General features: G+C 39.4%; 1 protein-coding gene across 1 annotated transcript in view; it reads left to right on the top strand.

Moving 5' to 3' along the window:
* Positions 1 to 24,399, top strand: part of LOC122812305 (venom factor-like) — a 1,464,680-nt gene that overhangs the window by 903,560 nt on the left and 536,721 nt on the right. Inside the window, exons 23-24 of the mRNA XM_044084707.1 lie at positions 2,125 to 2,283; positions 6,673 to 6,732. Coding sequence (XP_043940642.1) covers positions 2,125 to 2,283; positions 6,673 to 6,732 — 219 coding nt within the window. The remainder of the gene's footprint in view (positions 1 to 2,124; positions 2,284 to 6,672; positions 6,733 to 24,399) is intronic.

The raw sequence follows: 24,399 nt of genomic DNA, 5'->3' as shown, positions 1-24,399 counted from the left end.
CAATCCCCCACACAATCTCTGACTCCATTTACAACAGTGGAGTAGTATTTCATAGACAATCTCTGACTGCCATTCTAACAGTGGAGTAGTATTTATTGACCCAAGACCTATTTTCATCTGCCATGGTCTAATCCCTCTTAATCTTCCCATGTCTGTTTGCTGCTTAACTGGTATCATAACATAGTCCCCACCCTTCTTCTTGCAGAAGGACAGCCCATACAGAGGTTCCCCATAGTGGTTATGGACAGAAATTGTCTGGGCAATAGAGAATGCCTGGCCTTAAAGCACCTTGCTGCAATCAGCACCCAAGGCTTGGCCCTGGGTACATTCTGGTATTCCTGGTGTGATGGAGGTTCTTTGATTCTTTAATTGAACCACATGTAGGACACAATGCCCCTTCCAAGGTCCATACATTGTTCTTTCATTGCTATTATCCATTTTGCAGATAGAGAATATGTGATCACAAGGACATTGATACACCATACAACTGACTGTCTGATTTTTAGGGTTCTGCCCCTCTACCTTCCATACACCTCTTCTCCCTGTCACCCCCCTCCCACTGATGCACTCTCCCAAATAGGGTTTGTTCCAGCAGCGGTCATTTCCTTGTTTTATAAGATATCACAGTACCCTTCATCAGGATGTCCATCCTTGAGGCTCAAAGCAACCCTCACTGTCTCTACATTTGATGCTTCCACAGAGGTAACAGTCTGTGCCAGGCCCGAGTTATGGACAGAGTTGGCTGGAGGACATTACATCTGTTGCATTATCTATATCATCTAAGAGTCCACTTTGATGCATTTGCAGCTGACTCAAGGTAATGTCTAATGTTGCTGGCACTGTTTTTGCTGTATATGAGAGGAGGTACCCTGAATGCTGGCTGTTTCTGCAGATTAATAGTCTTATTTCTTAGTTCAAAGAGGTATCTACAAATGTACTACATATTTATTTTTTTGTTTATTTGTCTTTGTTTACTAGGGAGGTCTGACTGGGTAATATCCATTTTCAGCAGAGGTCCAGGGAGAAAAGCTCCATTTGCTTATATTGCATTATACTAAGTTCCAGTCAAACACAGAGTAGTTAAATTTCTATTTACATTTATAGACAAACAGTAGTTACTCGTATACTTGTTACAAAGTTTATCCTTTGCATCAGTGTACTGTACTTATTAAGTCAAACACCAGCTATGCAGTCTTTTATTATGAAGTGAAATACATTAATAATCTTCTGTTTAGTATACTGGGATAAATGTATTACAGCTGTATGCTTGCGATCAGGTTATATAAAAAGTGATAAATGTCACTGGCCATAAAAATGTTTTCTTTATTATTGCATCCAACATAGCTGGCTCCATTACTGGAATAAAAACAGTTTAAGGATTGACTGCACTGTTTAAGAAAACTGCTGACATTAGCCAAAATGATATGCACTGACAGATGAGGTAAAACGTAATAGTTCATCTTTACATTAACGTAAGTTGTTTAATCTCCCTGTCCCTCGGTTGATAGGGCTCCTTAGCAGCTGCTCATTCAGAAATCAGTCTTTACAGCACAAATACCACAAGAATGCCTGTGTCCCCTTATTACTTTGTAGTAATTATTCTCCACTTCCCTCTTTTCCTGATCTGGAGACCCCCAAGCCCTGCTCTATATTAACTTCCTGAACAGTGTTTGAAATGAGTTGTAATCTGTGCATCTAGGACTGACTGAATTAATGTTATTTTAGTTGTTTTATTATTCTTATTTCTGTTATTTTTATTTATAAATAAATTCTGACCAAATTTGATTGTTTGATTGATGGATTGCAGGATGTGAGCTTTGCCATGATTCTACTTCAGCTTCAAAACTGAACCAGCTTCATGAAATAAGTCATAAATCATTTAGAACTAATCTGCCTCAGAAACCAGTTACCAGCGGCTTTCCTATTCTGCCTTCCTTTGCTGCTCCATTAAAAACTCTGACTGCAGGCAGATGCTTCTTTTACAGCCATAATCACCTCTGGACAGAACTTATCACTGATTTACCTTGTTCTAATAAAATATAATGTTATGTCTTCAATCTGTTGTGTGCCTTCTGATATGAAACCAGGGGTCCTTCCTGACTAAAGATTGTTTCTCTTTTCTAGTCAACAATCATGGTTTTGCAAGCTGTCGCTCAATACAGGAGTGACATTACTGAAGTCAAGAATTTTGACTTAGATGTAGTGATCAACCTACCTGGTCGAAGCAAACCTGTCGCTATAAGAATTAATCAGGACAACGCTTTTCTGGGAAGGTCTGAAAGGGTGAGTACCTGCTTTTGAAATGTTTTTGAGTGTCATGTTGTGTTACATTATAGTGTTTCAATTTAGCATAGAATCTTACTTTTAAACAAAACCTTTCTGAATTCTTTTAACTTGCCCTCTGTCAATCCTTGATCTACTCTAGCTTATTACTTATCAATACTGATCTCTTAGCCACCTAACTCTTATCACCCTAAACATGTTTGACACATAATTCTTATCACCCTAAACATGTGTTTGACACCTAACTCTTATCACCCTAAACATGTTTGACACCTAATTCTTATCACCCTAAACATGTGTTTGACACCTAACTCTTATCATCCTAAACATGTGTTTGACACCTAACTCTTATCACCCTAAACATGTGTTTGACACCTAACTCTTATCACCCTAAACATGTGTTTGACACCTAACTCTTATCACCCTAAACATGTTTGACACCTAATTCTTATCACCCTAAACATGTGTTTGACACCTAACTCTTATCATCCTAAACATGTGTTTGACACCTAACTCTTATCACCCTAAACATGTGTTTGACACCTAACTCTTATCACCCTAAACATGTTTGACACCTAACTCTTATCACCCTAAACATGTGTTTGACACCTAAGTCTTATCACCCTAAACATGTGTTTGACACCTAACTCTTATCACTCTAAACATGTTTGACACCTAATTCTTATCACCCTAAACATGTGTTTGACACCTAACTTTTATCATCCTAAACATGTGTTTGACACCTAACTCTTATCACCCTAAACATGTGTTTGACACCTAACTCTTATCACCCTAAACATGTGTTTGACACCTAACTCTTATCACCCTAAACATGTGTTTGACACCTAACTCTTATCCTAAACATGTGTTTGACACCTAACTCTTATCACCCTAAACATGTGTTTGACACCTAACTCTTATCACCCTAAACATGTGTTTGACACCTAACTCTTATCACCCTAAACATGTGTTTGACACCTAACTCTTATCATCCTAAACATGTGTTTGACACCTAACTCTTATCACCCTAAACATGTGTTTGACACCTAACTCTTATCACCCTAAACATGTGTTTGACACCTAACTCTTATCACCCTAAACATGTGTTTGACACCTAAGTCTTATCACCCTAAACATGTGTTTGACACCTAACTCTTATCACTCTAAACATGTTTGACACCTAATTCTTATCACCCTAAACATGTGTTTGACACCTAACTTTTATCATCCTAAACATGTGTTTGACACCTAACTCTTATCATCCTAAACATGTGTTTGACACCTAACTCTTATCACCCTAAACATGTGTTTGACACCTAACTCTTATCACCCTAAACATGTGTTTGACCCCTAACTCTTATCACCCTAAACATGTGTTTGACACCTAACTCTTATCACCCTAAACATGTGTTTGACACCTAACTCTTATCACCCTAAACATGTTTGACACCTAACTCTTATCCTAAACATGTGTTTGACACCTAACTCTTATCACCCTAAACATGTGTTTGACACCTAACTCTTATCACCCTAAACATGTGTTTGACACCTAACTCTTATCACCCTAAACATGTGTTTGACACCTAACTCTTATCATCCTAAACATGTGTTTGACACCTAACTCTTATCACCCTAAACATGTGTTTGACACCTAACTCTTATCACCCTAAACATGTGTTTGACACCTAACTCTTATCATCCTAAACATGTGTTTGACACCTAACTCTTATCACCCTAAACATGTGTTTGACACCTAACTCTTATCACCCTAAACATGTGTTTGACACCTAACTCTTATCACCCTAAACATGTCTTTGACACCTAACTCTTATCACCCTAAACATGTGTTTGACTGTATCTGTCCTAGATGGTCTGATTTTAATTCTGTTTCATTTTCTACATCAGCTTCTCTTCATTCTGCAGAAAGTCATGATGACTTTTCACCTTTTCTAACATGAACCAATTGCAGAGGCCATACTATATCCGTTGGCCACGTGTAGCCTCCTCGATGATGAGCACACAATACCCAGTTTATGGCACATCATGAACTCATGGCAACATAAGCCCAAGCCTGTAGTTCTGTAAACCCAATCATATATAATCCTTTCACATCATAAGTTGTTCTGCACGTATTCAGACCACACTGTCAGTCTACATAATCCTACCCCATTGTATTGTAACAGACTTTTACCCACTGCTGGTACACCATGAACCTACCACAACCCTGACCCACCCCACTGCATTATAACAGACTTGTATCCACTGCTGGTACACCATGAACCAACCATAACCCTGACCCACCTCACTATCAGTCTATGTAACCCTATCCTGTTGTATTGTAACAAACTTTTACCCACTGCTGGTACACCTTGAACCAACCATAACCTTGACCCACCCCACTGTATTATAACAGACTTTTACCCCCTGCCAGTACACCATGAACCAAATACAACCATAACCCACCCCACTGTATTGTAACATACATTTACCCAGTGCTGGTGCACCATGAACCTACCACATCCTTGACCCACCCCACTATATTGTAACATACATTTACCCAGTGCTGGTGCACCATGAACCTATCACAGCCTTGGCCCACCCCATTGTATTGTAACAGACTTTTACCCACTGCCTGTATACCATGAACCTACCACAACCCTGACCCACCCCATTGTATTGTAACAGACATTTGCCCACTGCCAGTACACCATGAATTTACCACAACCTTGGCCCACCCCATTGTATTATAACAGACTTTTACCCACTGCCAGTATACCATGAACCTACCACAACCCTGCCCCTGCCCACCACACAACCATATACCCCCACCCCCTTGTATTGTATAAAGACATAGACATTTACACTACTACTACACCCCCCAACAACCACACAACCCACACCTTTTGCCCACTGCTAGTACACCACAAACCTACCACAACCCTGGCCACCCCATTGTATTGTAACAGACTTTTACCCCCTGCAAGTACACCATGAGCCTATCCCAGTACTGTCCCACCCAATTGTATTGTAACAGACTTTTACCCACTGCTGGTACACTATGAACCTACCACAACCTTGTCCCATCCCATTGTATTGTAACATACTTTTATCCACTGCTAGTACACCATAAACCTACCACAACCTTGTCCCATCACACTGTCAACCTATATAACCCTAACCCATTGTATTGTAACAGACCTTTACCCACTGATAGTACACCACAAACTTACCACAACCCTGACCACCTCAATTTATTGTAACAGACTTTTACCACCTGCCGGTACACCATGAACATATCACAATGTTGTCCCACCCCATTGTATTGTAACAGACTTTTACCCACTGCTGGTACACCATGTACCTACCACAACCTTGTCCCACCACACTGTCAACCTACATAATATTATCCTTCTGTGTTGTAATCAGTATTAACCCATTGTTGCTATGCGATGACCATGCTACTACCCTGTCCCACCTCATTGTAAGCCTGCTCATATCCTTAATCATCTGCAGCCACACTACATGGTGACATATATGAACCCACTGCTTTCCTTCTATGAAACTATCCCTCATAAAGTGCCATAAGGAATCCAATAGTCCAAAAACTGTTATACTGTCATAAATCAAACAGTGCTACTGACATCAGAGGCAGAGATCTAAACCTTCTCCAACAAATCAGCAAAACAAAGTGGAGGGATATGTTTGTTACACAGCACCTACCCCTTCACTGGAACAAAGTTTCTCTCCAAATTAAGCAGTGCCACACACTATCCTACTCCAAATGGGATCCTGCCTTGGCCTGATTCCTGTACATCTTCATAAATATCCCACCCCAGTCTGATTATGGTGTATCAGCCAAACTTCAAAAACTTTTCTTACATTAACCTAATTCTCACATAACTATATCTACAAAATGACACTTTTGCAGTCTATTAATGCATATTTTCTCCTACTGGTTCCATCTTTGTCTGATCGCTTAATTGTTCCCCAAATCAGTCCCCAGCTGCTAACACTGTATAGCCCCCATATTGATCCTGCTACACCTAATTCACTCTAGAATGATCCCTCCACCCATCCTGACCATTAGGTTGTTTTCAGGGACTGATTCCACCCCAGCCTAATTCCAACATGTCACTCCACACTAATCAGACACAGTAGCCTGATCACTGTGTTTTCCCCAGCTATATCTGGTCCATGACCACAGAGTTACCTTAGCCTGCCAGCTCCAAACACAGAGGAATGTATGTCCCATTGACAACAGTCACATGGTTACAGTGTGTTCTGGCAGGTAATAAAATCACTTGTCTAGTAGCCTATAAACTGATTTAGGATTGTTTTAATCCATGCAAGGAGGGCAAAACAATGAACACGATTCTCTTCTGTTCGCAGACAAAACTCAATCAGGATTTCAAAGTGGAGGCATCGGGGACAGGACAAGGAACTCTAACGGTAAGTTGCTGACATTTGAGCCACATATTTTATTTCTTTTTGACACCTGCAGTCTTGCATCTGAGGCTAAAGTTTATGTTAATTAATGCACTGGTTAAGTTTACATAAAAAGGCTCATTGCTAAAGCATTTTTTTTTTTCATTTCCAACCTTGGTAATAATACACTGTTTTATTTGCTTACATTTAAAGGTGAATGGCTAATGCATCATTTGCTGTTGCTGTCTGAGTGATCATTGCTAATGCATTTCTTGCTGTATTTATATCTGAAGTTTGATTGATGTTTGCATTGTCTGTAGTGTTTGTATACATTCTCGCATTCATTGTTATAGCATCTTTTATTGCATTTATATTTCAGAGCTTGATATGAATATATTATTTGCTCTTCTCACATTTGCAGACTTATTACTAATACATTGGGGGCTATTTAAAAAAGTGTACCATGACCCTGCAGCAGTAAACAGTGTGAGGAAGTTAGAGTGATGATGCCTGATGAGGATTATTAGTGTGTGAGCGCCAGTGTGGTGGTCACGCTGGGATTAGTGCTGTTGAATGAATCTTTGGAACTGCAATAATGGCAGTAACCGTGACACAGGATTGGTCATAAGTGTCAATGATCATGTGACCCAGGTGAGTGCAACATGCAGGTGAAATCCCAACACTATATGCATCGACATGAACATAAACCAGCCTCATATCTTCATCAAGAGCCCAATGGACAACCGATACAAGGGCAGCACAACAAAAGGCCAAGTAATTTTATCATATAGATGGGGAGGACATTGGGTGACTGATCAGTCAAAATTGGGAACGTACAAGCAGAGGAATACACAGAAGAGCAGCAGGTACAAAAGAGTGAATGGGTCGGAAGAATGGTTAGAGATGGACGCAGGATCTGCCAAACAAACATAAAGCATATTACCAGTCAGGAGGTAGTGACACATGTGAATGGGTCGGAAGAATGGTTAGAGATGGACGCAGGATCTGCCAAACAAACATAAAGCATATTACCAGTCAGGAGGTAGTGACACATGTGAATGGGTCGGAAGAATGGTTAGAGATGGACGCAGGATCTGCCAAACAAACATAAAGCATATTACCAGTCAGGAGGTAGTGACACATGTGAATGGGTCGGAAGAATGGTTAGAGATGGACGCAGGATCTGCCAAACAAACATAAAGCATATTACCAGTCAGGAGGTAGTGACACATGTGAATGGGTCGGAAGAATGGTTAGAGATGGACGCAGCATCTGCCAAACAAACATAAATCATATTACCAGTCAGGAGGTAGTGACACATGTGAATGGGTCGGAAGAATGGTTAGAGATGGACGCAGGATCTGCCAAACAAACATAAAGCATATTACCAGTCAGGAGGTAGTGACACATGTGAATGGGTCGGAAGAATGGTTAGAGATGGACGCAGGATCTGCCAAACAAACATAAAGCATATTACCAGTCAGGAGGTAGTGACACATGTGAATGGGTCGGAAGAATGGTTAGAGATGGACGCAGGATCTGCCAAACAAACATAAAGCATATTACCAGTCAGGAGGTAGTGACACATGTGAATGGGTCGGAAGAATGGTTAGAGATGGACGCAGGATCTGCCAAACAAACATAAAGCATATTACCAGTCAGGAGGTAGTGACACATGAGGGTGGGCAGCAGTGGAGCAATACAAACTGACAGAGGATGGACAACTGGCAGGGGGGAAGACTGAACAACAAACGAGAATGAAAGAAAGAGATATAAAAGAATACAGGATAAAATGATGGTGGATAGAGTGGGGTGAGGAAGGACTGCCAAACTGGCCAACAGGAGATCCTACGTTAAAGGCAGTCACATCAGTAAGTCATATAATGTATTTATTTATTGGCATTTGATTACTGGAAAGTCTGACTGGGTATGCGCCCATTTTCAGAGGAGGCCCCGGGAGAAAATCTTCAAAGTATTACAAACATTTTAGGATCAATAATTTTACAATCATCAAAAATAATACAAAAACATCTACAGTTTAAATAATTATACTGAATTAGGCATAATGTGAAAACAATGGTTAAGAATAGATACAACTTATATGACAATGATTTAATATTTAGAAAAAAATGAGTGAGTTTATTGAGAAATTAAAGGTAAGTTAGTTTAATACAAACAGTAATTGCAAATGCAGTGAGAAAAAAACAGGATTATGGCATATTTAGAAAGAGAGTCGGGGGAGAAAATTTGATTGAAGTAAGGATGTGACTGAAGAAGGGAGAGTAAGGAGATGTGAGGTACGAACAAACTGGTTCGTATTTAGGGATAGATTTATCCTAAGGCTGAAAAAGAACTGAGGCAGATTTTAGCTAGGAAGCCTTTCAGGATGGCTTTAAAGGACTGGAGGGAGGATACTGACCTGATAGATACAGGTAAGGAGTTCCAGGCCTTAGCAACATTGTATGAGTACAGACCATGCCCAGCAGACTTGATAAGTTTGTGGACAGAACGGAGTTTTTAGTCACTAGATCGTAACGACTGAGCGGGAACATAGTTGTGTAGAATGTTATTTAGTGCTGGACAAGCAGATGAATGCTGGATAATTTTATAGGTGGTAAGAAGCTGTGTGTCTGTTAGATAATGGGGTAGCTCTAACAAATTTAGACTTTTAAGTGCTATACAGTGGTGGGTTCTGAATGGGTTAGTTACTGTAAATTTAGCCTCTTTATTACAGCTTGTTCAAGTTTTGCTTTTTTGTGATGCCTGGAGGTTAGTAAGGATGGGAGAACTGTAAATTTGTGAGGAAAGAAGGTAAGTAGTGACAAGTGTAGTTTTACTTGGATTGGGGAGAACATTTTTGGCTCTGCAAAGTATCCATACTTTTGGTGCTTTTTGCATTTTTCTATATGTAAATCAAATTTAAGATTATCATCCACTATCATCCCTAACAATTTGCTATGAGAAGTGACTTCAGTGGTTGTATTATTTATTTATTTATTTATTTATTTATTTATTTATTTATCTATATTTGTTGACCGGTAGTGTCCGACTGGACATAGGTCCATTTTCAGCGGAGGCCCGCGGAGTAAAGCTCCACAGTTAAAATAAACAGATAGCAGTTACATTGGATTACATAGCTATTAACAATTTATACAGCAATTACTTACAACATATTTACAGATGAAGAACATAGTACATCAGTAGACAACTAGAATCTTTATCTGTGAAATACATAACAGACATTAACAAATGTTACAAGAAGTTCCTGCTGTATAAGTACTGGCTTATGAGTACCTGAGCTTGCTATAATCAAGGTAGTTAGTGGAGTGGAGAGAAAGGTAGTGGTTGGATGGGGAGGGTGATATTAGAGTGGGAGTTGCAAGGACATAGCCAGCATGTTTTTAGGTGCGGTTTTAGTAAATTTTTGAAGTGGGTGCATGATGGTATGGAGGTAATTGTGGGTGGGAGGGAGTTCCATAATTTGGCTATGGTGCAAGAGAATAGTGCTTCATCAGCAGAGTTATTGGCTTTAGTAATCTGCAAGTGATTTTTGTTGCTGGATCTTAGTGGTCTGGTGGTGCGATAGGGTTGGAGTAGATTCTGGAGGGATGGGACATTTAGTGGATGGTTTACTAGTTTGTGGGCGAGTGAGAGTTGATACCTTTGAAGGAGGTGAGGGAGTTCCAGCCAGCCCAGTTCAGCAAGTGAGAGACAGTGGTGACTATGGTAGGATGCCCCTGTGGCGAATTTGGTGATTTTGTTGTAGCAGGTCTCTAGCTTGTTTAGATCACATTGCCTTAGGTTGGTATATATTGGAGAGGCATAAAGTAGGGTGGAGATAAGGTGGGAATATGCTACTGAAATCTTTGCTGCTTTGGTGAGAAGTTGCTTATTTTTGCATAATGCTCCTAGTTTTTTATGGACTTTTTTTATGGTCATGGATATGTGAATGTTAAATTTTAGTTTATTGTCTATTTCCACTCCTAGCAATTTGGTGTGTTCAGTTGGGTATAGAGTGGTGTTGTCTTTTGCTGTGATGTTAAAGTGAGAGTTGTTTTGAGTATGTTTGGTGGGTTGGAAGATGAGTAGTTTAGTTTTGTTTGGGTTGAGTATTAACTGGGCATCGGATAGCCAAGTTTCAACAGAGGAAAAGGGTTCATGTGTGACTTTTTGCAGTTTGGGTAGGGACTGGGCTGAGCAGATGATGGTTGAGTCATCTGCGTATTGTATGAGTGCGCCATGTTTGGTGGCAGAGGCTAGATTATTGGTGAAAACAGAGAAGAGTAGGGGTCCAAGGATGGATCCTTGGGGAACCCCCTATGGAGACAGGTAGTTGGGGAGATATGTCATTCTGCCATACAACGTATTGTTGGCGGTCAGACAGGTAACTCTGAAACCAGTTAGCGACCGATTGTGAGAAGGATAGGTTATTGAGGACAGAGATAAGTTGTTTGTGTGGGACCATGTCAAATGCTTTAGATAGGTCTAGGAAAGTAGCAGAGGAGAGATAGCCATTGTTTTTATGCTGAAGGATAGTGTTAGTAAAGGAGAGTAAGGCAGTGGTGGTGCTATGGTTTGGTTGGAAACCATGCTGAATATTGGAAAGGAGGTTGTTAGTAAGGAGGTAGTCTGAGACCTGAGAGTGTATGCATCTCTCTAGTATTTTGGAGAGTGGAGAGAGAATAGTTATGGGGCGGTAATTGGTTAGTTCTGTGGAGGCTCCGCCTTTGTGGAGCGGAATTATATGTGATACTTTCCACGGTGTGGGAACGTAACTTTCTGACAGAGATTGGTTAATCAAGATGGATACTGGGTAGGCCAGAGCATCAGCTGATATTTGTAGGTATTCACTTGGGAGGTTGTCTGCTGCTGATCTGGTGGGCTTAAGTTTAGTTAAGAGTTTTTTTTATGTTGGAGGTAGGTACAGGAGAAAAAGAGAAGGCAGTGGGATGATTACTAGTTGAAGGTGTGGGTTGGAGGGGAGGGGGGGTTGTGTTGTTTAGCTAGTGATAGTATGGTTTGTGTGAAGTGTGTGTTGAATGAGGTAGCAATATTTTCTGAGGAGTGAGGGATGTTAGGAGGAGGGGTACTGACTTTACCTGGGTGGAGGATGGAGTTTATGGAGGACCAGAATTGTTTGGGGCTGTGTTGAGAGGAGTCTAGGGCAGACTGGTAGTATTGGAATTTGTCCTGTTTTATTAGCTTTTTGACTCTATTGCGTAGTTCTAGGAATTTCTGTCTAGTTGAGGGGGTCTTGGTTTTGTACCAGTGCTCCCAGGCTTTATCCCTGTTTTTCATTTATGACTTAGTGGTTTTCTGTAGCCATGGGGAGGGTTGTACTTTGGTTCTGGAAAGTCTTATGGGGGCATGGTAATTAAGGATGCTCAGGAAGGTAGTATTAAAAAATTCAACTGCGTCATCAAGGCTGAGGTACTTTAGAGGATGCCAGTTACATTCTTTGAGGGATGAGATGAATGTGAGTGGGTTAAAGTTTAGTTTTTTACGTATTTGACAGTAGATGACAGGTTTAGCTTGGTATAGGTATTTTTGAGTAGGAATGTTGGGGAGTGATCACTGAGGCTATCTGATAAGCACCCTGTTATATATGACTGGGGGCTCTTACTGACTAGTATCCAGTCCAGGGTAGTGTGCTTGCTGGAGTTTTTATTTATCCTGGTTGGCGACTGGACTAGTTGGGTGAAGCCATGAAGGTTTACATGATGGGTTGGATGGTTGCCAGAACAGGATTGCCAGTCAATATTGAAATCACCTAAAATGATAGTTTCTTGGGGGAGATGGTGGGTAGACCAGCTGAGGAGGTTTTCTAGTGGAGGGATGTTTTGGCCAGGTGAGAAATAGCATCCAGTTATGTTGATGGTTTTGTTTTGGTTTATTTTGAGGTTGGTATATATTATTTCTTAATTGCCTATTATTATTATTATTATTGTTGTTATTAATATTGTAATAATAATAATTATTATTAGTGTTATTATTGCCTATTATTAAGACAAAGGATTTAAAATTGTGTTTATTCAATGAGAGATGGATTTGGAGAACGAAGTAACTTGTTTTTTGGATTGAGTATGAGTTGTGAGTTACAAAAGCACATTTCAGCGGCTGCTAGTTTCCTAAGTAATTTTTGGGGAATGTGCCATGTTGTCAGATGTGTATAGGAGTTTGGCATCAACTGTGTACTGTATTAGAGAGGCCTGCTGTGTGGATGTGTGAAAGGTGTTTGTGAGAAAGTTAAAGAGGAAGAAACCAAGAATAGAGCCTTGTGGTACACCGGTGATGACTGGGAGGCATGTAGAGAGGGTGGAATGCTAGTTTACTGACTGATACCTATTGAACAGGTAGCCCAGTGATTTGGACAACTTTCTGTATGAATCTGTAGGCTGCAAACATAAGTGCTCCAAGGTGCTAATGCAGCATCAAGATGCAGTCCAATTCAGTCCTTGTCATCCACAGCACTTTCTTCCAGGTAACCAAGGAAGGTCCTTCTGCACTACTCTCTGAAAAGTATCCTTCACCCTTTTCCTAAAACATAGAAAAAACAAGCGTGTATTGTCAAAGAAAATCAAAGTGGCGTAAAAGCACGCTAAACGCCAATGAGTCAAGAAGACAACCTGCAAACACCGCCAAAGTGAAAAACTGCCACAGCGTCTCAAGAAATACAGTTCCGTATTCACAGACTCCACGGCCAAATGAAAAATTAAAAAATATGTTATTTATTGCACAAGAAACAATCCAGGTTAAGCGCTTTCACACACTAAATCATGTGCTTCCTCAGAACAATACTTCCCAATTCATACACTGCTTAAATAGCTGAATTGGCGCTAAAAAGATTTAAAGCTGTATTACCATTTGGGTACAACGGTCAGAGACCTATAAAGTTATATATACATAAATATAATTTGATATACATAAGTTACATATATTTCATAAATTTGATCAAATAATACATAAACAGTGTGCTCCTAATATACTTGTCTAGTACAAAATATACGACAATACCAATATGTGTCATACTCTAGATTGATTATAAAATTGAGCTGTATAATGCATTCCTACATATGTACTGTGTGTCTTCATAAAAAATTCTTGAATATTATTTACTCTATCTGACCCCCTTAAAAATTGTTAACTAATAATAAATACATTAAAAACATTCTATCTATACATATTTCGTAAAAATAATACCTATATGTGTAAATAAATATATAAATAAATAAATACATATAAGACTAACTATAAGCATAATAACGATGATGGTGACTTATTGATTACTGTATAATGCTCACAAAATTAATACAAACCTTACTCATAATTCTAAAATAGGTTTAACTGATATGTACTCATTTATTCCTGGGTGTGTGGTTGCATCAGTCATAATTTGCCAATAGCATTCCCTGAATGCTAGATGCCCTTTAATATTACCCCCTCTAGGATTAACCTTAATTACTTCCAATATACAAAACCTGAACTCATGCTCAACTCCTTTGTTTATTATGTGCTTTGCTAAGGCATTTTTCTCATCTTTTTTCCTAATAGAATATGTGTGTGCATATATCCTTTTCTTAAACTGCTGTTCAGTTTTTCCTATATAATAGGATGGGCAGGCAATACATTTGGCCAAATAAACTAAATATTTAGTATTTCCCTTCTTTGTAATTAATTTGGTCTTATTGTAATTTCCTAATACTATCTCCTTTTCTTCTGTAATATATTGGCACTGGTTGCATGCACCACATTTCTTAGTACTGCCCTTATTGCTAGTCACATTTCTTTTTGAATCATTCTCCAAAAGAGATTTCAAGTTCCGTCCCATTCTATATACAAACCTAGGTTTTATTCCTAATATATCCATCATCTCTTCATTAGTTAGTAATATATGCCAATGATTTTTAATAATTTCTTCTATCTTGTTGCTATATGGACCATACTCTATAACACAGGACCTGCCATATGTATTTGCATTCTCTCTTTTCACTGGTTCTTCTTTGTTAGCTGTATTATTCTGATACCTAGTTCCCAACAACGGTGCATATTTTTTCCCCCATTCATTAATGACCTCATTTTTTACTTTTTCCATCATTATACTTTTGTATCCCCTATCAGTAAATAGTGATGTAATAAATTGAATCTCCTTCAACATATCCCCATATTCAGATGTCATTCTGAGTGCCCTTATACACTGTCCTTTGTAAATATTTTTCTTTGTCTTGTTAGGATGACAACTTCTATAATCAAGATATGAGTTGGTAAAAGTATCCTTTCTATGTATATTAGATTTATATACTCCATCCTCTCTAGATATCAGTGTGTCCAAATAAGGGACCCCCACATTGTTGCAAGTTGATGTAAACTTTAAAAAATTACTACTATTGTTTAAATAAGTAAAGAATACATCAAAAGATTCCAGGTCACCTTCCCACATAATATATATGTCATCTAAAAAGCGTGAATAATATTTTATTCCATCCATATATACACTAGAAAAAATAGTCTTCTGCTCCCAATTTAACATGACAAGGTTGGCAAATATAGGGGCACACGCCGACCCCATTGCCACACCTTTGACCTGTCTAAATATTTCTCCTTCATAAAAAATGTAATTATTGTCAAGAACAATGGACATTAATTCATTTATGAGTTGCACTCTATCCCAATCCATCTCACCATATCTGCGGATACTCTCACTAAACGCTTCCAAACCCTCAGTTTTGGGGATACAAGTAAATAGGTCCACTACATCAATAGAGGCAAAAAGTATGTTGTTACTACTTATATATGTGGGAAAACTAGCTAAAAATTCCCATGAATCTTTAACCAAATGTTCAACCTTATTGTAAATATGCTTTAACATAGAGTCAATGGCAATCCCTATAGGAAAAGTTTTTGATTTACTGCCTGATATGATGGGTAGAAAGGGTGGGTTGTTGACATCTTTATGTACTTTCGGTATACCCACCATAATAGCTAATGTCGGATTTTCAACCCTGAGAAATTTGTATAAATCATTGGTGATTCTGTTGTCAATCAAATATTCTTCCAGGTATAAATCTATCCTTTTATAAGCTATATTCAACTCATTGATGGATATACTCTCATAATTCTGTTGGTCATAAAGTAAATCATGTATTTTGTTCTTATATTCCATACTGTCATAAAGAAGGAGAAAGTTAATAATCAATCACGTATATTCAAGGGGACTTTAAGAGATTTAATATATGATTTTGGCAAAAGGTTGAACATGATTAATGCAGTTAAACTTGACAATGCTTATTTAACACACTGCATTAATTCTAATATTGTACCAATGGGATTACGTTTTTACAAAGCCCCTATGGGCATAGATTGGACAGATGAAGTGTGCTCTGAATTTAATAATATGTTTGACAAATTTGGTACAGAATATATTAAAATGTTGATTAAATATTATGATGCAAAACTTTGTAAGGAATTGCATGAAATTGAACGTCTGAATGAAACAATTGTTAATGATATGTTATTCCCACAATGGGAGAAGCTTTATTACAGACAATTTGATTTAGCAAAAAAGAGAACAGACAAGATTTTTGAAAGGAAATATAAAAAATACACTAGGGATATTGAGCAATATAGCATAGGTAAGGCATATTCTTGGAATAGAATATACCAGATACCACATAGGGAACATATGGAAAATAGGGGTGATGTGAATATAAGGGGAAATAATTTTTATGAACGAGAGGAAAATTTTTATCAGGATTACAACAGAAAGCAATATCAAAAATGGACAAAAGACAGGACATGGAGGTGAATAGGTCCAATGATGTAGTATTAGATATAAGTGTTGGAGACCAGGACATGCTTATAGTAAACGATGGGCATATTAGCAAGTACAATAATTTTCAGATATTTAATTACACTAACATGAAATTAAATAGGGCCCATTTTGGATTATTTTCTAAAGGTATGAAATTCATACCCACAGGAAATTTTAGATTAGTGGACTATGTTTGTGATATTAAGAAATATGTAAGGAAGCTAAATTTGGCTATAATGTTTAAAGACAATTCATCCAAAGTGGATTCACATATTGATGTTAATGTGAATACATTAAAGAAGAAAAGTACTTTTATGCCTATGATGAACAAGGAGGTAGATAGGTTTGAAAGAGCTGTTACATATGATATATACCATAAAAAACAATTGTACAGCAAAGTTGGAGGTATTACTAACCTAACTATTGAAGAAACTAAAGTTCTGGAAGAATTAAGATCTAGTTCAGAGTTTAGAATTATGAAGCCTGATAAGGGGGGGGGGTTGTGGTATATGACAGTATGGAATATGAGAACAAAATACATGATTTACTTTATGACCAACAGAATTATGAGAGTATATCCATCAATGAGTTGAATATAGCTTATAAAAGGATAGATTTATACCTGGAAGAATATTTGATTGACAACAGAATCACCGATGATTTATACAAATTTCTCAGGGTAGAAAATCCGACATTAGCTATTATGGTGGGTATACCGAAAGTACATAAAGATGTCAACAACCCACCCTTTCGACCCATCATATCAGGCAGTAAATCAAAAACTTTTCCTATAGGGATTGCCATCGACTCTATGTTAAAGCATATTTACAATAAGGTTGAACATTTGGTTAAAGATTCATGGGAATTTTTAGCTAGTTTTCCCACATATATAAGTAGTAACAACATACTTTTTGCCTCTATTGATGTAGTGGACCTATTTACTTGTATCCCCAAAACTGAGGGTTTGGAAGCGTTTAGTGAGAGTATCCGCAGATATGGTGAGATGGATTGGGATAGAGTGCAACTCATAGATGAATTAATGTCCATTGTTCTTGACAATAATTACATTTTTTATGAAGGAGAAATATTTAGACAGGTCAAAGGTGTGGCAATGGGGTCGGCGTGTGCCCCTATATTTGCCAACCTAGTCATGTTAAATTGGGAGCAGAAGACTATTTTTTCTAGTGTATATATGGACAGAATAAAATATTATTCACGCTTTTTAGATGACATATATATTATGTGGGAAGGTGACCTGGAATCTTTTGATGTATTCTTTACTTATTTAAACAATAGTAGTAATTTTTTAAAGTTTACATCAACTTGCAACAATGTGGGGGTCCCTTATTTGGACACACTGATATCTAGAGAGGATGGAGTATATAAATCTAATATACATAGAAAGGATACTTTTACCAACTCATATCTTGATTATAGAAGTTGTCATCCTAACAAGACAAAGAAAAATATTTACAAAGGACAGTGTATAAGGGCACTCAGAATGACATCTGAATATGGGGATATGTTGAAGGAGATTCAATTTATTACATCACTATTTACTGATAGGGGATACAAAAGTATAATGATGGAAAAAGTAAAAAATGAGGTCATTAATGAATGGGGGAAAAAATATGCACCGTTGTTGGGAACTAGGTATCAGAATAATACAGCTAACAAAGAAGAACCAGTGAAAAGAGAGAATGCAAATGCATATGGCAGGTCCTGTGTTATAGAGTATGGTCCATATAGCAACAAGATAGAAGAAATTATTAAAAATCATTGGCATATATTACTAACTAATGAAGAGATGATGGATATATTAGGAATAAAACCTAGGTTTGTATATAGAATGGGACGGAACTTGAAATCTCTTTTGGAGAATGATTCAAAAAGAAATGTGACTAGCAATAAGGGCAGTACTAAGAAATGTGGTGCATGCAACCAGTGCCAATATATTACAGAAGAAAAGGAGATAGTATTAGGAAATTACAATAAGACCAAATTAATTACAAAGAAGGGAAATACTAAATATTTAGTTTATTTGGCCAAATGTATTGCCTGCCCATCCTATTATATAGGAAAAACTGAACAGCAGTTTAAGAAAAGGATATATGCACACACATATTCTATTAGGAAAAAAGATGAGAAAAATGCCTTAGCAAAGCACATAATAAACAAAGGAGTTGAGCATGAGTTCAGGTTTTGTATATTGGAAGTAATTAAGGTTAATCCTAGAGGGGGTAATATTAAAGGGCATCTAGCATTCAGGGAATGCTATTGGCAAATTATGACTGATGCAACCACACACCCAGGAATAAATGAGTACATATCAGTTAAACCTATTTTAGAATTATGAGTAAGGTTTGTATTAATTTTGTGAGCATTATACAGTAATCAATAAGTCACCATCATCGTTATTATGCTTATAGTTAGTCTTATATGTATTTATTTATTTATATATTTATTTACACATATAGGTATTATTTTTACGAAATATGTATAGATAGAATGTTTTTAATGTATTTATTATTAGTTAACAATTTTTAAGGGGGTCAGATAGAGTAAATAATATTCAAGAATTTTTTATGAAGACACACAGTACATATGTAGGAATGCATTATACAGCTCAATTTTATAATCAATCTAGAGTATGACACATATTGGTATTGTCGTATATTTTGTACTAGACAAGTATATTAGGAGCACATTGTTTATGTATTATTTGATCAAATTTATGAAATATATGTAACTTATGTATATCAAATTATATTTATGTATATTTAACTTTATAGGTCTCTGACCGTTGTACCCAAATGGTAATACAGCTTTAAATCTTTTTAGCGCCAATTCAGCTATTTAAGCAGTGTATGAATTGGGAAGTATTGTTCTGAGGAAGCACACAATTTAGTGTGTGAAAGCGCTTAACCTGGATTGTTTCTTGTGCAATAAATAACATATTTTTTAATTTTTCATTTGGCCGTGGAGTCTGTGAATACGGAACTGTATTTCTTGAGACGCTGTGGCAGTTTTTCACTTTGGCGGTGTTTGCAGGTTGTCTTCTTGACTCATTGGCGTTTAGCGTGCTTTTACGCCACTTTGATTTTCTTTTCCTAAAACATGGACACAGAGGACAACAGCAAACCCCCCAGGCTACCTTTTATAGAGTGACTACCATCGCCCTGCAGAAAGGCAGGTGGGGGGCTCCTGAATACTAAGTGGTATTTTATCAGCCTGCAGAAAGGCACGCCAGGGGACTACTGGATACCAAGTGGAATACACAGTGCCTGTTACATTATATGGTGGTCACCCCATCACCGAAGTGGTATACACCATGCCGAGTGCATTGTATTGTGCTCACCCCATCATCCCATCACCCATGTGGTATACACCATGCCTGGAACATTGTATGATGGTCACCCCATCACCCAGGTGGTATACACTGTGCCTGGTGCATTGTATGGTGGTCACCCCATCACCCAGGTGGCATACACCATGCCTGCTGCATTTATGGTGGTCACCCCATTACCCAGGTGGTATACACCATACCTGGTGCATTTATGGTGGTCACCCCATTACCCAGGTGGTATACACTGTGCCTGGTGCATTGTATGATGGTCACCCCACCACCCCATCACCCACATGGTATACACCATGTCTGATGCATTGTATGTTGGTCACCCCATCATCCAGTGGGTATACACTGTGCTTGGTGCATTGTATGGTGATCATCCCATCACCCAGGTGGTATACACTGTTCCTGGTGCATTGTATGGCCATCACCTTATCACCCAGATGGTATACACCAAGCCTGGTGCATTGTATGGTGGTGACCCCATCACCCCATCACCCAGGTGGCATACACCATGCCTGGTGCATTTATGGTGGTCATCCCATCACCCAGGTGGTATACACTCTGCTTGATGCATTGTATGGGGGTTACCCCATCACCCAGGTGGTATACACTGTGCCTGGTGCATTGTATGGTGGTCACCTCATCACCCAGGTGGCATACACCATGCCTGGTGCTTTGTATGATGGTCACCCCGCCACCCCATCACCCACATGGTATACACCATGCCTGATGCATTGTATGGTAATCACCCCATCACCCAGGTGGTATACACTGTGCTTGGTGCATTGTATGGTGGTCATCCCATCACCCAGGTGGTATACACTGTGCCTGGTGCATTGTATGGTCATCACCCCATCACCCAGGTGGTATACACCAAGCCTGGTGCATTGCATGGTGGTGACCCCATCACCCAGGTGGTATACACCATGCCTGGTGCATTTATACACCATGCCTGATGCATTGTATGGTAATCACCCCATCACCCAGGTGGTATACACTGTGCTTGGTGCATTGTATGGTGGTCATCCCATCACCCAGGTGGTATACACTGTGCCTGGTGCATTGTATGGTCATCACCCCATCACCCAGGTGGTATACACCAAGCCTGGTGCATTGCATGGTGGTGACCCCATCACCCAGGTGGTATACACCATGCCTGGTGCATTTATGGTGGTCATCCCATCACCCAGGTGGTATACACTGTGCTTGGTGCATTGTATGGTGGTCATCCCATCACCCAGGTGGTATACACTGTGCCTGGTACATTGTATGGTCATCGCCCCATCACCCAGGTGGTTTACACCAAGCCTGGTGCATTGCATGGTGGTGACCCCATCACCCAGGTGACATACACCATGCCTGGTGCATTTATGGTGGTCACCCCATCACCCAGGTGGTACACACCATGCCTGGTGCATTGTATAACCCAGGTGGCATACACCATGCCTGGTGCATTTATGGTGGTCACCCCATCACCCAGGTGGTATACAATGTGCCTGGTGCTTTTATGGTGGTCACCCCATCACCTAGGTGGTATACACCATGCCTGGTGCATTGTATGGTGGCCACCCCATCAGTCAGGTGGTATACACCATGCCTGGTGCATTTATAATGGTCACCCAATCACCCAGGTGGCATACACCATGCCTGGTGCATTGTATGGTGGTCACCCCATCACCCAGGTGGTATACACTGTGCCTGGTGCATTGTATGGTGATCACCCAGGTGGTATGCACCATGCCTGGTGCATTTATGGTGGTCACCCCATCACCCAGGTGGCATACACCATGCCTGGTGCATTTATGGTGGTCACCCAATCAGCCATGCCTGCACCACAGCTGAGCCTGCAGAAAAAGAAAATAATCAAAACAAAATACCAAAAAAGAGAGAGACAGAAATACAACAGATTAGTTATCTGTTGTATAGTTTATTAAAATATTACATTGCTGCCAGCAGTACAGCGTATTTATCTCACCACCTGGAGAACCTGTCACAGGATCATAGGTCCCACCTATTGTGGTAGGCATTCCTACTCTGTTCAGCCTCCTGTGGTGTTATCACCACCTACTTACAGTGCGTAAAACATAAAGTAAACAGTAATAAGCACAGTAGAAGGCAGTTACAACTATAGCCTACTGTACAGTGATAATCTAACACACACAATACAATGACTGGTCTGCCTCCCTAAACAGATTTTCCCAGTGGTGAGGAAGGTCTGGGTAGTGTAAAATCATGCACGTAGACCAAATAGTATTACAAATTCTGCAATTTCTACAAGAAAACGTTCCTCTACGCTGAGAGACAAACCTGTCACATATTCTCTTTACTAACCCTGAAATCAGTCATGCTGTTGGTTTGACAACCAGTTTTAGTTTAAAAAATGGCAAGAATTTGAAAAAGAAACTTTGTTACAAAGAAGAAAATATGTGACAGGTTTGTCTCTCAGCGTAGAGGCACTTTTTCTTGTAGAAATTGTAGAATTTGTAACAGTATTTGGTCTACTTGAGTGATTTTACACCCTGTGCATCAGAAGCCTGTAGTTTTTATTTTATGCAGATTGCTCTACTAAAAACATTGTGTATTTTGCCAAGTGTAATTTCTGTAGTGCATTCTACATTGGTAAAACCAACAGAACTTTAAAGGAAAGGGTAATGGAACATCTTAATGGTATTAGGAACACCAAGCGTACTAATGCACTAGCCAAGCATGTTTTAGATTGTGGAGACCAGCACAATTTTACATTTTTGGTTTTGCAGAAAATGAATGTGAGTTTTAGAGTAGGTGACATTAACAATGAAACTGAATATGCTGAATTAAGGTGGATGGTGGACTTTAAGGCATACTTATCACCTGGCCTTAACAGTGCTGTTTCCTTAAAACCTCTTGAAAAAATAGAGTTTCTTCACTGATTTTTAAAGAATTTGTATTGGTTGTTGGTTTTATTTAAACCATGTGTGCTAATTTATTTGTGTATTAAGGTCTGATGAAGAGGATTGCCTCGAAAGCGCTTACCTAACTCTATTGTTGTTGTTGTGTCTTTCGGCTTTTCCCGGTTAGGGGTCGCCACAGCGGAACTCTGGTCCGCTAATGATTGGCAGCAGATTTTTACATGGCGAGTTGCCGGCCCTGAAGCACAACCTTCAATGAAGGTATGCCCATTCACACATGTCTCCTCACAGAACACGGTCTAGCTGAGAATCGAAAAGGACAACATTTTACTGTAAGGCGACAACGCTACTGCAGCATCATCTCCACAAGTGCTTACCTAACTTTGTGTTTTGGAATAAATTTCAAGTATTTTATTCTCCAGCATACAAGTGTCTTTACTCATACTTGTATTTATATTCTTGGGTTCTTGGTTCCACCATCACTCTACTTCATACAAGGTTTGGGTAGTGTCTCCTCTGGTTATTACTTTTGTGTATGCATTGCTCACCAGAGTGGGTGATGCCAGAAACATCAATCACTGCCCTGGCAAGCTGGAGACAGGTATCTACTTTATAATGGGGGCCCCCATATCCCCCATCAAGTGCTGAAGTATGAACATACACTTCCTACAGCTACAGATGTGAGTCCTACTACAGTCTGTACCTTCCAACCCCACATCCACACTTCCTACAGCTACAGATGGGAATCCTACTACAGTCTGTACCTTCCAACCCCATATCCACATGTCCTACAGCTACAGATGGGAGTCCTGCTACAGTCTGTACATTCTAACCCCATATCCACACTTTATATAGCAACAGATGGGAGTCCTGCTACAGTCTGTACCTTCCAACCCCATATCCACACTTCCTACAGCTACAGATGGGAGTCCTACTACAGTCTGTACCTTCCCACCCCATATCCACACTTTATACAGCAACAGATGGGAGTCCTGCTACAGTCTGTACATTCCAACCCCATATCCACACTTCCTACAGCTACAGATGGGAGTCCTACTACAGTCTGTACATTCCAACCCCATATCCACACATTATACAGCAACAGATGGGAGTCCTGCTACAGCCTGTACCTTCCAACCCCATATCCACACGTCCTACAGGAACAGATGGGAGTCCTACTACAGTCTGTACCTTCCAACCCCATATCCACACTTAATACTGCTACAGATGGGAGTCCTGCTACAGTCTGTACCTTCCAACCCGATATCCATATTTTCTACAGCAACAGATGGCAGTCCTGCGACAATCTGAACCTCCCAACCCCATATCCATACTTCCTACAGCAAAGGATGGGAGTCCTGCTACAGTCTGTAACTTCAAACCCATATCCACACTTCCTACAGCAACAGATGGGAGTCCTGCTACAGTCTGTCCTTCCTACCTCATATCCACACTTCCAACAGCAACAGATGGGAGTCCTGCTACAGTCTGTACCTTCTGACTATATATCCACACTTCCTACAGCAGCAGATGGGAGTCCTGCTACAGTCTGTACCTTCCAACCCCATATCCAAACTTCATACAGCAACAGATGGGAGTCCTGCTACAGTCTGAACCTTCCAACCCCATATCCACACTTCCTA

The sequence above is a fragment of the Protopterus annectens genome, chromosome 9.part0, assembly GCF_019279795.1.
Source record: "Protopterus annectens isolate FY-2018-M chromosome 9.part0, PAN1.0, whole genome shotgun sequence".
NCBI lineage: Eukaryota > Metazoa > Chordata > Ceratodontiformes > Protopteridae > Protopterus > Protopterus annectens.
The sequence above is the reverse complement of the archived record's forward strand: the minus strand, read 5'-3'. Positions and strand labels throughout refer to the sequence as shown.